The sequence below is a fragment of the Aotus nancymaae genome, unplaced genomic scaffold (genome assembly GCF_030222135.1).
Source record: "Aotus nancymaae isolate 86718 unplaced genomic scaffold, 86718_ANA_hifiasm-v0.15.2.pri h1tg000064l_1, whole genome shotgun sequence".
NCBI classification, from domain to species: Eukaryota; Metazoa; Chordata; class Mammalia; order Primates; family Aotidae; genus Aotus; species Aotus nancymaae.
The window spans coordinates 15,808,945-15,822,578 of NW_026988479.1; the positions used below are offsets into that span (position 1 = coordinate 15,808,945).

The 13,634-nt window shown below is 41.9% G+C and overlaps 2 protein-coding genes across 2 annotated transcripts; both read left to right on the top strand.

The window, feature by feature from the left end:
* The first annotated feature begins 1,835 nt into the window (after positions 1-1,835).
* LOC135270637 (protocadherin alpha-7) lies at positions 1,836-4,856 on the top strand. The gene has a single exon (XM_064366412.1). It carries the CDS (start codon positions 2,081-2,083, stop codon positions 4,448-4,450), a length of 2,370 nt encoding a protein of 789 aa, XP_064222482.1. The 5' UTR covers positions 1,836-2,080; the 3' UTR covers positions 4,451-4,856.
* A 4,002-nt stretch (positions 4,857-8,858) lies between these two features.
* On the top strand, positions 8,859-11,445 carry LOC135270634 (protocadherin alpha-8). Its single transcript, XM_064366408.1, has one exon. It carries the CDS (start codon positions 9,001-9,003, stop codon positions 11,443-11,445), a length of 2,445 nt encoding a protein of 814 aa, XP_064222478.1. The 5' UTR covers positions 8,859-9,000.
* The last annotated feature ends 2,189 nt before the right edge of the window (positions 11,446-13,634 follow it).

A 13,634-nucleotide genomic window follows, 5' to 3' on the forward strand; every position in this document is an offset into this window, starting at 1 on the left:
TATTCATCCACATTAAAAGTTGCTCAAGGGCCATTAGAGGACTGAGTTGCAGTTTGTATTCCCTAATGTGTGCATTTTCCATTCTTGAAATGGCAGAAACTATTAGTAGTGTTTTGTGTTTTTTTTTTAAAGAAGTACATGATAATCTTTAAGCATTATAATTAATATTGCACTAAAATTAAACATAAAACTTCCTCTACATACTTAAGAGTGGCAAAATTGTCTATGATTATACTAAAGAGCATCATTTGTGTAGATAATGATATCTAACAACCTCAAAACAGCATACTTTCTCAGGAAGTAGAGAACTATAGCGTTGCTAGTGAGTAAATTAAAAAAAAAAAATTTCTAGGAGGGATTCTAAGAGTATCACACTGTGCCTGCTAAGAACCATCGAATTAACAAGACTCAGTCCTTGGCTTCAAATTTAATAGATAAATAAAGATAAGTATCCTACATAAATACCATGATAGTAAAAGGAAGAATATTGTGAGAGGTGCTAGAAAGGTACATCACAGGGTGACTGGAACTGAAAAAAAATCTTGGCCTTTTCCCCTTGTTGAATGAGCCCTTGAAGAGCAATGACGTTTTACTGGTTGTAAAACAGAAAGAGTTTTCCCAGGGAGAAGATGGAGACTAATCGGTATTCTTGAGAAGAGAATAATTTAAGTAAACGAATACACAGAAAATTCCAAATGTACCTAGAAATAAGAAATAGTCCACTTTGGGTAAAGCACATGGTTCCTATAAGAGAGAGTGTGAGGTAAAGCAAGACCATATGAGAAAAACCTTTAAGGTAACCTTGAGAAATAGACAAGTAATTTTGACACTCTTCAAAAGTCATTTGAAGGCTGTCAAAAAGTGTGAAGCAATAGGAATAAAAAGGGTTTCAGGAAGGCGACTGCAAGGATTAAATTAAGGATGAATGAAATTAGAATGGACAGCTTACAAAATAAGAAGATACTGCAATACTCCAGGAGAGCAGCAATTATAAAAACTTATTTAGGAAAGCATCTGAATACAGACATAATTATTTTACATGCCATTGGGAACACTGGAGTGAAACATTCAAGAAAACTAACGCTGTAAAGTAGATCCAAAAAGGATGAAATACCTCAAGACTTGATCAAAGGGCTGCTCTATGTATGATGGGTGAGCACTGAAAATTATCTAATAAAATAAACATATTAGAAAAGAAATAATATAAATCATATTTGAGATTGTAAAAACAGGCTTGTATTCATAACACGTAAGTGTTCAAAAGGATAGAATGAGGAAACAAATACAAAATCGTGAAATCCTAAAACAATATATATATAGATTCTGCTATAGTGAAAAATTCAAAATACTCCCTCCTCAAAAAGTTCACATGATACAAATTCTTCCCCTTCAAAGATTCCCCCAAAACTTCTCGTTTTGTTTTCCCAAGAAAAGCATCTGAATAGTTAAACACACACACACACACACACACACACACACATATCTTTCTAAGTTTCTCTTTCATCAGTCAGTAGATTCTTGAGATCCTGGGTCCGCAAAAGAGTACAGGATTGTTCTTAACAAGGGACATTGAATCAAGAATATGAAGTTTCCTGGGATCTAGACCAAATGAATTTAAACTTGAGGTTGTTTAGATTCATTTTGTCACTTGGGTTTCTACCTTTATTTAAAACTGTATGAAGAAAAAGTTTAAGGCGTGAAGAAGCTACAGTTATGGCCACACTAAATATTAAAAAATCATCAGTCACCTAAGAATGCCTCTGACAAGTATGCAAAATGCTCTTTTAACCTTTAACAACAATGAAGAAAAAAATTCAGAGGTTGAAATAAAACTTTTCATCCGATTAATAGTTTGTCATTCTTACTTACTATTTGGGCCACATGATGTCGCTCTTTACCGCAAATTCTTTCATAATCAACAAAAGGAAGTCATTCCTTTTCGCACTGGAAAGACGCTCCACTCTCACTCTTTGGATGCACAACAATGGCCACACATCGAGATTGAAATGAAGAGATAAAAACATTCCTATAAATTCGGAGGCAAGCTTTGCTGACTAGAAAAAAACGCCAATAATTTGAAATGGTGTTCCCGAGTGGATACGACCCAGGGGGCCGACATCTACTGCTGTTTATTATAATTCTAACAGCTTGGGAGGCGGGAAGAGGTCAGCTCCACTACTCGGTTCCGGAGGAGGCCAAACACGGCACCTTCGTGGGCCGTATCGCGCAGGACCTGGGGCTGGAGCTGGCGGAGCTGGTGCCGCGCCTGTTCCGGGTGGTGTGCAAATTCCGTGGGGACCTTCTGGAGGTAAATCTGCAGAATGGCATTTTGTTTGTGAATTCTCGGATCGACCGCGAGGAGCTGTGCGGGCGGAGCGCGGAGTGCAGCATCCACCTGGAGGTGATCGTGGACAGGCCGCTGCAGGTTTTCCATGTGGACGTGGAGGTGAGGGACATTAACGACAACCCGCCCCTGTTCCCAGCGGCACAAAAGAATCTGTTCATCGCGGAATCCAGGCCGATTGACTCTCGGTTTCCACTAGAGGGCGCGTCCGATGCAGATACCGGGGAGAACGCCCAGCTTACTTACAGACTGAGCCCCAATGAATATTTCTCTCTGGACGTGCCAACCAGCAACCAGCAGGTAAAACCTCTTGGACTTGTACTACAGAAACCTCTAGACAGAGAAGAAACTCCGGAGCTTCATTTATTGCTTACGGCCACCGACGGAGGCAAGCCTGAACTGACTGGCACCGTTCAGTTATTCGTCACAGTGCTGGACGTCAATGACAATGCCCCAGTGTTCGACAGAACCCTCTATACGGTGAAGTTACCAGAAAACGTTTCTATCGGAACGCTGGTGATTAACCCCAATGCCTCAGATTTAGACGAAGGCTTGAATGGGGATATTATTTACTCCTTCTCCAGTGATGTTTCACCAGATATAAAATCCAAGTTCCACATGGATCCCGTAAGTGGGGCAATCACAGTGATAGGACATATGGATTTTGAAGAAAGTAGAGCACACAAGATCCCAGTAGAGGCTGTCGATAAAGGTTTCCCACCACTGGCTGGTCATTGTACAGTTCTTGTGGAAGTTGTGGATGTTAATGACAATGCTCCACAGTTGACTCTCACTTCCCTGTCTCTCCCTATCTCAGAGGACGCCCAGCCAGGTACAGTCATCACATTGATTAGCGTGTTTGACCAAGATTTTGGAGTAAACGGACAGGTTACTTGCTCCCTGACGCCCCACGTCCCCTTCAAGCTGGTGTCCACCTTCAAGAATTACTACTCATTGGTGCTGGACAGTGCCCTGGACCGCGAGAGCGTGTCGGCCTATGAGCTGGTGGTAACCGCGCAGGACGGGGGCTCCCCTTCGCTGTGGGCCACAGCCAGCGTGTCCGTGGAGGTGGCCGACGTGAACGACAACGCTCCAGCGTTCGCGCAGCCTGAGTACACGGTGTTCGTGAAAGAGAACAACCCGCCGGGCTGCCACATCTTCACGGTGTCGGCGCAGGACGCGGACGCGCAGGAGAATGCGCTGGTGTCCTACTCGCTGGTGGAGCGGCGGGTGGGCGATCGCGCGCTGTCGAGCTACGTGTCGGTGCACGCGGAGAGCGGCAAGGTGTACGCGCTGCAACCGCTGGACCACGAGGAACTGGAGCTGCTGCAGTTCCAGGTGAGCGCGCGCGACGCGGGGGTGCCGCCTCTGGGCAGCAACGTGACACTGCAGGTGTTCGTGCTGGATGAAAACGACAACGCGCCGGCTCTGCTGGCGCCTCGAGTGGGTGGCACTGGTGGCGCTGTGAGCGAGCTCGTGCCGCGGTCTGTGGGCACCGGTCATGTGGTGGCGAAGGTACGCGCAGTTGACGCTGACTCAGGCTATAACGCTTGGCTTTCGTTCGAATTGCAACCGGTGGCAGCCGGCACGCGCATCCCGTTCCGTGTGGGGCTATATACTGGCGAGATCAGTACGACACGAGCCCTAGACGAGACGGATGCACCGCGCCACCACCTTCTGGTGCTGGTGAAGGACCACGGGGAGCCCTCGCTGACAGCCACGGCCACTGTGCTGGTGTCGCTGGTGGAAAGTGGCCAGGCGCCAAAGGCATCGTCGCGGGCATCGGTGGGCGTTGCAGGCCCAGAGACCACACTGGTGGATGTCAACGTGTACCTGATCATCGCCATCTGCGCCGTGTCCAGTCTGTTGGTGCTTACCCTGCTGCTGTACACTGCGCTGCGGTGCTCTGCGCCGTCCTCCGAGGGCGCTTGTGGTCTGGTAAAGCCTACTCTGGTGTGCTCCAGCGCGGTGGGGAGTTGGTCATTCTCACAGCAGAGGCGGCAGAGGGTGTGCTCTGGGGAGGGCCCACACAAGACCGACCTCATGGCCTTCAGTCCAAGCCTTCCTCAGGGTCCCTCCTCTACAGACAATGTGAGTCATAAATAATCTTGTTTCCAACAATTTAAAAATAATTAGTTCAATTTGTCTCCTTAAATTTTCTTTCATAATTTCTTTTTTAGTTGATAGCTTTATATATAATTTTTTAGTGTTATACTGTATTTGCACTAATTATTTGGAATTACATTTAATATATACTTTTGGGATATATAATACTGTAGATCAAAATCTATGGTTTATATTGGTTACTCTCTATTTTTGGAGGAGGACTTCGCTCACTGGAACAATGAGTTCACCTTTCTTCTATAGTGTATTTACACAATTAAATATTTACATATCCATATTTTGATAGTCAATATTTGTAAATGCTATAGTAAACAAATTTCAATATATATTTTACCTAATATTTATTCTATGTATTGTCCTCATTTTATAAAATATACTTGTGTCAAAACCCTCTGTTCAATTTTCCCTCTTTATCTGTAATCTAGAACTTGAATTTAAAAAATTTCTTTTACATCAATTTATCTTCTTTTTATCATGTTTTTTTAGTACTCACTTCTTTTTAATTTTGTTGAAATGTATTTGCCATGCTTATGATGAATTAATATGAACAATTTAAAAACAGTTTAAATGGCAGTTTAATAGTATTTTTTATTTTGTTCCTTGCTGGTATAAGAAATATATTCACATTCAAAATTTCAAAGAGTCAAATCTAATACATAGAGAAAAATCTCCTTGCTTCCTCCAACCCCAAACCATTCACTTTACCATTCTGAATTTCTGAGGCAGTTTTAGTTTTTTTTATATATATTCCAAGATTATTGCCAAATTATAAATATATGTATATATTTACAATCGCAAAATTGTAAATAGCCTATATATATTTTTTAGAATTTGCCCCTTCTTCCTCTCCTCTCCTCGCTTCTCCTTTCTTTTTTTGAGACAGGGTCTCACTTCATCATCTAGGTTGCTGAAATGCAGTGGCAGGATTATAGGTCACTGAAACCTGGAAGTCCTGGGCTCACAGGATCCTCCCACCTCAGCCTCTGGAGTAGCTGGAAATACAGTCTGTGTGTTATCGTGCCTGGCTAATTTTACTTTATTTTTGTAGCGATGGGGTGGAGTCTTTTTTTCCCAGGCTGGTCTTGAACTCCTGGCTTTAAGCGATCCTCCTACCTTGGTCTCCCAAAGTGTTGAGATTACAGATATGAGCAATCACACCCAGCCTGCCTTTTGTCTTTCAATTTTTTCTTTTTAAAAAGAAGTGATTACAGTAGAAATCTACCCTTCTGCATTTTTTGTTTTTCCACTTTAAATTATATATATATATATGTATATGTATATATGTGTGTGTGATATATATATATATATATATATATATATATTTTTTTTTTTTTTTTTTTTTTAGAAGAGTTTCACTCTGTCACCAAAGCTGGAGTGCAGTGGTTTGATCTTGGCTCACTGCAATCTCTGCCTCTCAGGTTCAAGCTATTGTCATGCCTCAGTCTCCCAAGTAGCTGGGATTACAGACACTGGCCAACATGCCGGGCTAATTTCTTTTTGTATTTTTAGTAGAGACAGAGTTTCACCATGTTGCCCCGGCTGGTCTCAAACTCAGGCTCAAGTGATCTGCCTGCCTTGGCCTCCCAAAGTGCTGGAATTACAGGCATGAGCCACAGCCTCCAGCCTAAATTATATATTGGGTTTTGTGTCATATTTTTTCATTAGAGCTTACTCCTTTTTGATGATTTGATTTTTTATTTTAAAAAGTATTTGCATCTTACTTTGTTATATAGATATGTCATTATTTATTCACCCAGTTCTGTATTATGGACATTAATGAAACAATAACTGAATCATCCAGACTCTTAAAATTTTTTGCAAATGCTTTGATTGGTTAAAAAAGTGATAGCTAACTGGGCGTGGTGGCACACACCTCTAATCCCAGCATTTCAGGAGGCTGAGGCAGGAGCGTTGCCTGCGTCTAGGAGTTTGAGACCAGCTTGTGCATCTTCTGTAGAGACTCTGTCTCTAGAAAAAAAAATATAAAAAATTAGCTGTGCATGATGATGCATGTCTATAGTTTCAGCCACTCAGGAGACTAAGGTGGGAGGATCACTTGAGCCAGGGAGGTCCAAGCTGCAGTCATCATGCCACAGAACTCTAGCCTAGGTTACAGAGCAAGACCTTGCCTCAAAAATGAAATAAAGTAAAATAAAAACTCAGAACTGACAGTCAATTTTCACTGTTCGTAATATTCTAATATACTTCAGGAAGTTACTTTAGGATATGTTACTGTTTTCAAAGTGAATAAGGGTAGAGGCACTATGAAGTCAAAAACCTGTTTGATAATCAATAGAATTATTTACCATTGAGCAGTAATATGCCAACCATAAGCAGACCAAGTTTGCTTCTCCTGTTGAAAGAATATTCACTTTTGAAGAAAAATCTATAAATATCTTTGACTTTCAAGATGGTAATTGTAATTCTGTTTTTATTGCTTTGTTATTTTCCTTTTATGCTTACATATATGTGTATTTAAAATCTTTCTAGAATATTATTAAGGAAGTTTTAAATATCCTATTTATTTTGGGAAATATTTGAAGTTGATAGGGGATCCTCCTTAGCCGCCTAAACTGTATTCACCAATGATTATTATTATTGTTGTTATTATTGAGACGGGGTCTCACTCTGTAACCCAGGCTGCAGTGAAGTGGCACAATCTGGGCTCACTGCAACCTCTGTCTCCTAGGTTCAAATGATCTTTTTATGGCAGCCTCCCAGGTTGCTGGGACTATAGGCACCCAAAACCATGCCCAGCTAATTTCTGTATTTTTTTTTTTTTTTGTAGAGTTGGGGTCTTACCATGTTGCCCAGGCTGGTCTCAAACTCCTGAGACATTGAGTAATGCTGTTTTCTTTACAAACTGTTCGCTACTATTTAGAATCAACTACGAAGATGGTCTTTGTGTAAATAATGTGAGGAAAAATTTAAATCATTTCACAGAAAATGCCCTTATTCACCTTTCCTGTTTTACCTAATTTTTTTTGGTAACAATTTTGTAGAAATTCAGAGGAGCTCTTAATCACCTGCAATGAAGGCATCCATGATGAATCCATGGAGATTTACTTTTGAGGTGGACTTTGAAAGATGAATAGAATTTTGACAGATAAAGATGAAGGAATAGAAGAAAAACTTTGAATAAAGAATGTGCCAAGAAAGAGACAACATCTTTCCTATAAAATACGACTCATATTGGAAAGTGGTTAACCTTAGCACCGAGGTGATTGGCTCATCGTCAGATAGCCTATCTCCCAGATGGAAGTCTAATGTCTTGACAATTGGTCAAGAGAAAGATAAACTTGCTGAAGATTTTAGTGCAATCTAGTGAAAAAGCTGTACTAATAAAGGCAAAAATTATCACACATGAAAGGAGATATGGGATGTATACAAACTTTGAGTATGGTAGGCAAGGGAGAAGAAGTCATAAAAATACATATGAGTAACTGTGGAGAATGGTCATACTATAAAAATTGTGAGTTTTTAATTATTTGGGTTTTGGGTGACTATTGATTAGATATTCTTTTAATTTCAGTCAGCTCATTTTCTAGGCAATGTTAGGGTATACAGGTAAAAAGTCAGGTAGAAATGAAAATGAGGGTTGTAGATATGGAGTTAAGAATACTTCAAGTAACAGGCTAGTTTGAAGCCCTGGAAATAGAAACATTAAATAAAAAGATTGGGGAAAAAAGGTTGAAGGCATGTATCTGGAAAATATCCACATTTTGGAGCAGAAGAAAGACGAAGAACTAACAAGCCAATGGTGGAAATACTACTAGAGTTTGGCATGTCAGAGAAATCACAAAGGAAAATGTTTTAAGTGAGAGACTTAATTTAACAACCTATAGAGATATCGAGAAATAGTGTAAATAATATGCACATATTTTTATTACATCAGTAAATAAAACTGTATAGGTAATTTGACTTTTTTGCATAAAGAAAAGCAGAAATTTAACAATAATCCACAAGAAGATAAAATATAGAAAAGTTAGAATTATATGCTCACCTCAGAATAATATATACCAGTGTTTCTGGTGACCAAGTAAATATTAATGCATTTCTTCCACACGAAACTATGGAGGATAGTTTACATTTCTGATATCGATGACATACAGGTCATACTTAAATGTATTATTAATTGATAGAATATTTAAAACATTGAGAAGAAACTCCTTTCCTAATGAAGAAAGAAATCCAAGTTAAAACTAATGTAAGGATCCGGACTGTGTGAATGCCTCTGCAGTAGATAAAGTTAAGGATTTACTATTAAAGCATGATAAAGAAATAGAAAGTGCATAAAAGAACCCAAATACTGCTGAAGTAATTCACGTAATCATTACCTTTTGAAGCCACATGATGTCGCTGTCTACCAAGAAGTTCCGTTTAGTCAAGGTTCAAAGTCGTTCCTCTGAGAGCATCTGTCTAAAGGCCGAACAATGGCAGATGCAGCGGAATTGGATTAAAAGACTCTGGAAAGTATAATCGTTCATCTTTATATTAAGATAAGATTTTCTTATAGAAAACGACTATTTAACATGGTTTATCACTGGCGAGGAGACCTGAGATCCTGGCGACTACTACTCTCGCTTCTGCTCCTCGCAGCCTGGAAGGTGGGGAGCGGTCAGCTCCACTACTCCGTCTCCGAGGAGGCCAAACACGGCACCTTCGTGGGCCGCATCGCGCAGGACCTGGGGCTGGAGCTGGCGGAGCTGGTGCCGCGCCTGTTCCGGGTGGCGTCCAAAACACACGGGGATCTACTGGAGATAAATCTGCAGAATGGCATTTTGTTTGTGAATTCCCGGATCGATCGCGAGGAGCTGTGCGGGCGGAGCGCGGAGTGCAGCATCCACCTGGAGGTGATCGTGGACAGGCCGCTACAGGTTTTCCATGTGGACGTGGAGGTGAGGGACATTAACGACAACCCGCCAGTGTTCCCGGTAAAAGAACAAAAGCTGTTTATTTCAGAATCCAGAATGCCAGAATCTCGGTTTCCGCTAGAGGGCGCGTCCGATGCAGATATTGGAGCTAACTCCGTGTTGACATACAGACTTAGCTCTCATGATTACTTCATGCTAGATGTGAATTCAAAGAACGACGAGAATAAACTGGTTGAGCTCGTATTAAGAAAATCCTTGGACAGAGAGGACGCTCCTGCACACAACTTATTTCTGACAGCCACAGATGGGGGCAAACCTGAGCTCACAGGCACTGTTCAGCTGCTGGTCACAGTGCTGGACGTGAATGATAATGCTCCCACTTTCGAACAGTCTGAATACGAAGTAAGAATATTCGAAAACTCAGACAACGGAACGACAGTTATCAGACTGAATGCTTCTGATCGGGATGAAGGAGCGAATGGGGCAATTTCATATTCTTTTAATAGCCTTGTTCCAACCATGGTTGTTGACCAGTTTAGCATAGATCCAAATACAGGAGAAATAGTGATTCGGGGTAATTTGGATTTTGAACAAGTAAACTTATACAAAATCCGTATTGACGCGACAGACAAAGGCCACCCTCCCATGGCGGGTCATTGCACCGTTTTAGTGAGAGTTTTGGATAAAAATGATAACGTCCCTGAGATAGCATTGACTTCCTTATCCTTGCCGGTACGTGAAGACGCTCAATTCGGTACTGTCATCGCCCTAATAAGCGTGAACGACCTCGATTCAGGTGCCAACGGGCAGGTGACCTGCTCCCTGACACCCCACTTCCCCTTCAAACTGGTGTCCACCTTCAAGAATTACTACTCGTTGGTGCTGGACAGCGCCCTGGACCGCGAGAGCGTGTCGGCTTATGATCTGGTGGTGACCGCGAGGGACGGGGGCTCGCCTTCGCTGTGGGCCACGGCCAGCTTGTCCGTGGAGGTGGCCGACGTGAACGACAACGCTCCAGCGTTCGAGCAGCCCGAGTACACGGTGTTCGTGAAGGAGAACAACCCCCCGGGCTGCCACATCTTCACTGTGTCAGCGCGGGACGCGGACGCGCAGGAGAATGCGCTGGTGTCCTACTCGCTGGTGGAGCGGCGGGTGGGCGATCGCGCTCTGTCGAGCTACGTGTCGGTGCACGCGGAGAGCGGCAAGGTGTACGCGCTGCAGCCGCTGGACCACGAGGAGCTGGAGCTGCTGCAGTTCCAGGTGAGCGCGCGCGACGCTGGCATGCCGCCTCTGGGCAGCAACGTGACGCTGCAGGTGTTCGTGCTGGACGAGAACGATAACGCGCCGGCGCTGCTGGCTCCTCGAGTAGGTGGTACCGACAGCGCAGTGAGCGAGCTGGTGCCGCGGTCGGTGGGTGCGGGTCACGTGGTAGCAAAGGTGCGCGCAGTGGACGCCGACTCAGGCTACAACGCGTGGCTTTCTTATGAGCTGCAGCCAGCGGCAAGCAGAGCGCGCATCCCGTTTCGCGTGGGGCTGTACACGGGCGAGATCAGCACGACTCGTGTCCTGGACGAAGCGGACTCTCCGCGCCACCGCCTGCTGGTGCTGGTGAAGGATCACGGTGAGCCGGCGCTGACAGCCACGGCCACGGTGCTGGTGTCGCTGGTGGACAGCAGCCAGGCTCCAAAGGCGTCGTCCAGGGCGTTGACTGGCACTGTGGGTCCAGAAGCTGCGCTGGTGGATGTCAACGTGTACCTGATCATCGCCATCTGCGCGGTGTCCAGCCTGCTGGTGCTCACGCTGCTGCTATACACTGCGCTGCGGTGCTCAGCGCCGCCCATCGAGGGCGTGGACCCAGCGGGCAAGCCCACTCTCGTGTGCTCCAGTGCGGTGGGGAGCTGGTCGTACTCGCAGCAAAGGCGGCAGAGGGCGTGCTCTGGGGAGGAGGCACCCAAGACGGACCTCATGGCCTTCAGCCCCAGCCTTCCTCCTGATCTGGGATCAGTTGACGTAGGCGAACAGCAAGATTTAAATGTTGCTCATGGCCTCAAAGTAAGTCCATTTAAATTTAGAACTTATCAATTCTGTCTGCGGAAATTATAATGACTTTAAAAGTATTTCATATTTATTTTTCTCCATATTTTATAGTGAAAATTTAAACATTGTTTCAGTTTTTAGAAACATTTTATTATTAATAGAATTTTTCAGTGACATAATACAGTATCAATCATTCTCTACAAGTTGAGTCTATCTCGAAACTCAAGTTATGATTGGATAATTTCTTTTTTTAACTGAATATTTATTTTGGCCTGCCTTACAGCCGTCTTTTCTGAACAATAATCTAATGACGTCCAGTATATTTGGATCTTTGGTGAGCATATTCCCCCAAAGTTGTCCTTATGCACTGAACTCTTAAGCTTACTCTATATGCTGTACTTTGAAATTTATGTTTTAAATATTATATTGTTCTTATATTTATTTTATTCACTTTAATATCTCAGTTTATTCATCTTATTATCTGACTTTTTAGTGTCTGGCAGTCGCAAATATTTTTTATGTTTCACTATTGCCATTTTAAGCAGTGTAGTGATAAAATACAGAATAATAGTGTTTTTCAAAATTTGATAGTTTTCATATTCTTCATAATTTTATTATAAACTAGTTAAGAAGTAAAATCAAAGGAGGAGCAGATTTGTAATGCTTCTTTTAATTAATTGTTATTTAGACCATTTTACTATTTGGAGACATGTTTTTTATTCTCCATGAATTTTTACAGTTGTGTTGTCAACAACTTAATAGTTTTTTGAGCCTCTATGTTGAGAAAATGATTACTTTAGTCTGGGAAGTATCGTCTAAACTCTAATCATTCAATTCATTGTTGGTGAGTTGGAATATTACCAATAATATTTCACATTAAAGTGATACTTAGTACATGACTTAGAAAAATATTTTCATCAGAAAAACTATACATGGTAATTCCATTCTTGCAAACCAGTCACATAATTTATAAATCTTTATTATACAGAATATTTGGGATTGTCACAGCCCATTAGTTCATGTGAAAATATTTAGCATTTTGGGACAAATCTTTGAAAAATCCAGGATACTTTACTTTGGTGTCTTTCAACCTTTTCTTTCTTTTTGTTCTTCTTGTCTTTTTACCTTTGCTTCTTGTGTCTGTCTGACTTGCCTTGATATTAAATACCCATTAGACTGAGCATATTGCTTTGGAGGGAATGATGGATCTTGCTGAAAGGGAATGAAGGATTTCTGGGACTCTGAATTCTTATAGTTTGTTATCAGTGTCGTTTTAAACCTTTTAATCACTTATGAACCAGTAATGTAATCATTTATGAGCATATTTTATCCCCCTTGTCCAACTGAAGGTAACCTCAAAGCAGAATTCTTTTGTAGTTGATTTTACAGTTCTCTTAATGCCTGTCCATGCTTAGCATTTTATTTGACTGTTAGAACACATTATATAACAACAAATTGTTTACATTTTAGTCCTTTAAGGACTTTAAAAATTATGCTTGCTGGGCATAGCGGCTCACACCTGTAACCCAAGCACTTTGGGAAAGTGAGGTGGGAGGATCACCTGAGGTCGGGAGTTCAGGACCAGCCTGACCAACATGGTGAAACCCTGTCTCTACTAACAATACAAAATTAGCAGGGCATGGTGGCACATGCCTGTAATCCCAGTTACTCGGGAAGCTGAGGCAGGAGAATTGCTTGAACTTGGGAGGCGGAGGTCGTGGTGAGTGCAGTCACGCCATTGTACTCCAGCCTAGGCAACAGGAGTGAAACTCCATCTTAAAAAAAAAAAAAAAAAAGCTTATCTTTATTATCTTGTTTGAATAGCATGTGTAGTTTTTCATTTGTGAAAGTAATATTTCCTATTCTGTCTATGTCTACCTGGTTCTCAGTATTACTTTAATTACTGAAATCTCCTAAACATTTAATTGACTTTTACAAAATATCAAAAATAGAAGGATTCTTCCCACCACCTAGCATTGTATTTGGCAACTTCTCATTTAGTTCTGTGTCCTCAACTCTCTACTTGGTATTTGAATTAGGGGTTGTGCTTTCAAAGTGAGGAAGTCTAAACCTATTTCTTGTACATTAATACTTTTCACTATTCTAATTATGATGATGCTTTTAGCTATTAAGTATTTCTAAAATTGAAATGTATCAGAAGTTAGTTATTAAGTACTGTGGATTCTGAAGCTCTCTAAATCAAGTCCTCCTTTTACCAATTTTTGTATGTGTAGCCTTTGGTGAAGGATTTGTTA